We start from the raw sequence: 2,302 nt of genomic DNA on the forward strand, positions 1-2,302 counted from the left end.
GTAAGAGCCAGAACAAATGCATACCAATCAATGTTCTAACAACTCCACCAGTCCATTGCTTTAGACTGATACTTCATTTATTGACTCTATAGATAGATGAAAGGTAAAGTTGAACTCAGAACACAAGAAGACACAATATAAACTACGAGTCATTTCCTTGTGACTTTTTGGGCACTGTATCCTGAAGAAAGGATGAAATGGGTAAAGCTGTAATGCTTTGATTATAGGTTGGCTCAGTCAGTGCATTCTGGTGTTATACAGCAACATAAAACTTTAAAAGTGCACATAATTGTTTATTCTCATTTGCTAGTTTCACACACACACATACACAATACCTGAAATATATACAATAGAGAATTAATTCCTGTGTATTTTCTTATTTCAAGTAGGTGGCATAAAAGATGATCTCTATTCCACCAAAGAATCTACATCAGACCTGGGTTTAACTGGAGTGAATGACCATATGCAATTCCATATTCTAAGGAAAAGAAAAAACTTGATTACCATTTCATTTAAATTTATTTAAAATTTTCTTGTGTCTATCAATATAATATCTTGGAAAGCAGACTTGTGCAATGTTCTTTAAAATACCAATATCATATGGTCTTGAATTTATACACTGTTTTTTCTTTGGAAGTTTGGTTACTTTTGAAGAATCACAATCATTTTGATGACAGTTTTCAGAAATTTGGAATGTCCCAAGTTTGTGTCGCTCATTATTGGTCTGATTAGTAAACATTAAATAAATATGATACAGTGTAAAGCCAGCAATCAGGAGAGAGAGAACAGACAGTGAAGCCATTAGAAAAATAATCCTTGGAAACTGCATGAAGAGATGCTGTCAAAAAAACAAAAAACAACTGATTCAATAATTATAAAATATTCTTGCTTCATTTTCTACAATATTTGTTATGGCTACAGTTGATTATTAGACAAAATAAAATACTCCAAATTTTAATCTAAATGCAATAAAATTCATAACACTGAGAAATCAAGTTTCAAAACAGCTACATTAATGTCAAGGAAATATTCTAAAAGTTAACCTTATTTCTCTTACAAGATCAAGAATATATGGAGGGTACAGTGTAACTTCCCAGCAAATCCCAGTAACTTCTGCTATGTCTGCAAGGGAGTGTGTGGTCTAGCATTGTCATGATGAAAAACAATGCCCTTATGATTAGCAAGTGCTGGATGCTTCTAGTGGTCAATCACCACATTTAATTTGTCCAGCTGCTCACAGTACACATTCAAATTCATGATCCTGTCCATGGGAAGAAATTGAAAGCATAATTTTCTTCAAGTAAAGTCCTGCTTTGGAGGTTATTTGTGATGATTCATCTCACTTCCTCTATGATTTCTTGCACATTACATCATTATAGACAATCCATTTCTCATTCAATGTTACCATTCTCTTCCAAAGGATTGTTTATTTACATTTCTGCTATGAGTTACAGATGGAAATCCATTGGGTGAGGTTAGCCTCACTCAACATTGAGCTGCTGGCATAACCAAGTTGATTCAGATGGTTTTTCAACACTTGATTTGGATATTTGGGGAATATCTGAATCATTCTGGTCATATAATGAGAGTTGGTATCACTGTTCAACTCAAATGGCCAGCCAGAGAGAGGCACACCTTGCACAGCAAAATTTCCCAGTTGAAAAACTCGAAACCACTTCTGGTACACAAGTTCCGTAACAGCATTTCCCTGTACACAACAAATATCTTTCTACAGGTTTCTGCTACTTACTTGCCTTTTTGTAAATAGAAAATTATGAGTTGTCAATAATGTTCATATTATTTCTTCATTTTCATGGTGTTTGCAAGCACACAAAAAGTGCTCATTGCCAGTTCACATCAAACTATGTTGAAGTGTCAAGTATCTAACAAGTGCATATGTGCAAGGAACAGACTGAAGTTAGCTACTTATTAGAGTGCTTGAAGTTTAGAGTAAAAAAAAAAGGGCTTTTTGGCCAACCCAATAAAATTCATTTTGCCACAAGATACAAAAGCTTATTCAATATTATGAATTTTATTGATGTTTCTGCTAACACACACCCTCAATAGTTTCCTTAGATTAGACACCAATGTTTTACTTTGTTATAAATTTTATATGACTGATAATGAAATTAAATGATATAAAGAACAAGAGAATTGCAAATGTTTTGAAAGGTAATGAAGATTGTCATTATTATAAATCTATACTATAAATTGCAGTGTTCTTGATTGCTTGATTGATTGAGTGTCGGCAGATTCACTCGAGAACGGTGCAGTGGAATCGCTGTTTTTTTTTTTTTTTTTT

General features: G+C 33.3%; 1 protein-coding gene across 2 annotated transcripts in view; it reads right to left on the reverse strand.

Annotated features, from left to right (window-relative positions):
* Positions 1 to 272: 272 nt before the first annotated feature.
* LOC106869980 (palmitoyltransferase ZDHHC4) overlaps positions 273 to 2,302 on the reverse strand; it is a 41,223-nt gene continuing 39,193 nt past the window's right edge. The window contains exon 6 of one of the 2 annotated variants that reach the window (XM_014915929.2): positions 273 to 478. In XM_014915929.2, coding sequence (XP_014771415.1) covers positions 443 to 478 — 36 coding nt within the window. In that variant the 3' untranslated portion in view covers positions 273 to 442. Of the gene's footprint in view, positions 479 to 500; positions 839 to 2,302 lie in introns of those variants that run through there. The other variant, XM_014915928.2, reaches the window with a different exon arrangement.

The sequence above is a fragment of the Octopus bimaculoides genome, chromosome 4 (genome assembly GCF_001194135.2).
Source record: "Octopus bimaculoides isolate UCB-OBI-ISO-001 chromosome 4, ASM119413v2, whole genome shotgun sequence".
Lineage (NCBI taxonomy): Eukaryota > Metazoa > Mollusca > Cephalopoda > Octopoda > Octopodidae > Octopus > Octopus bimaculoides.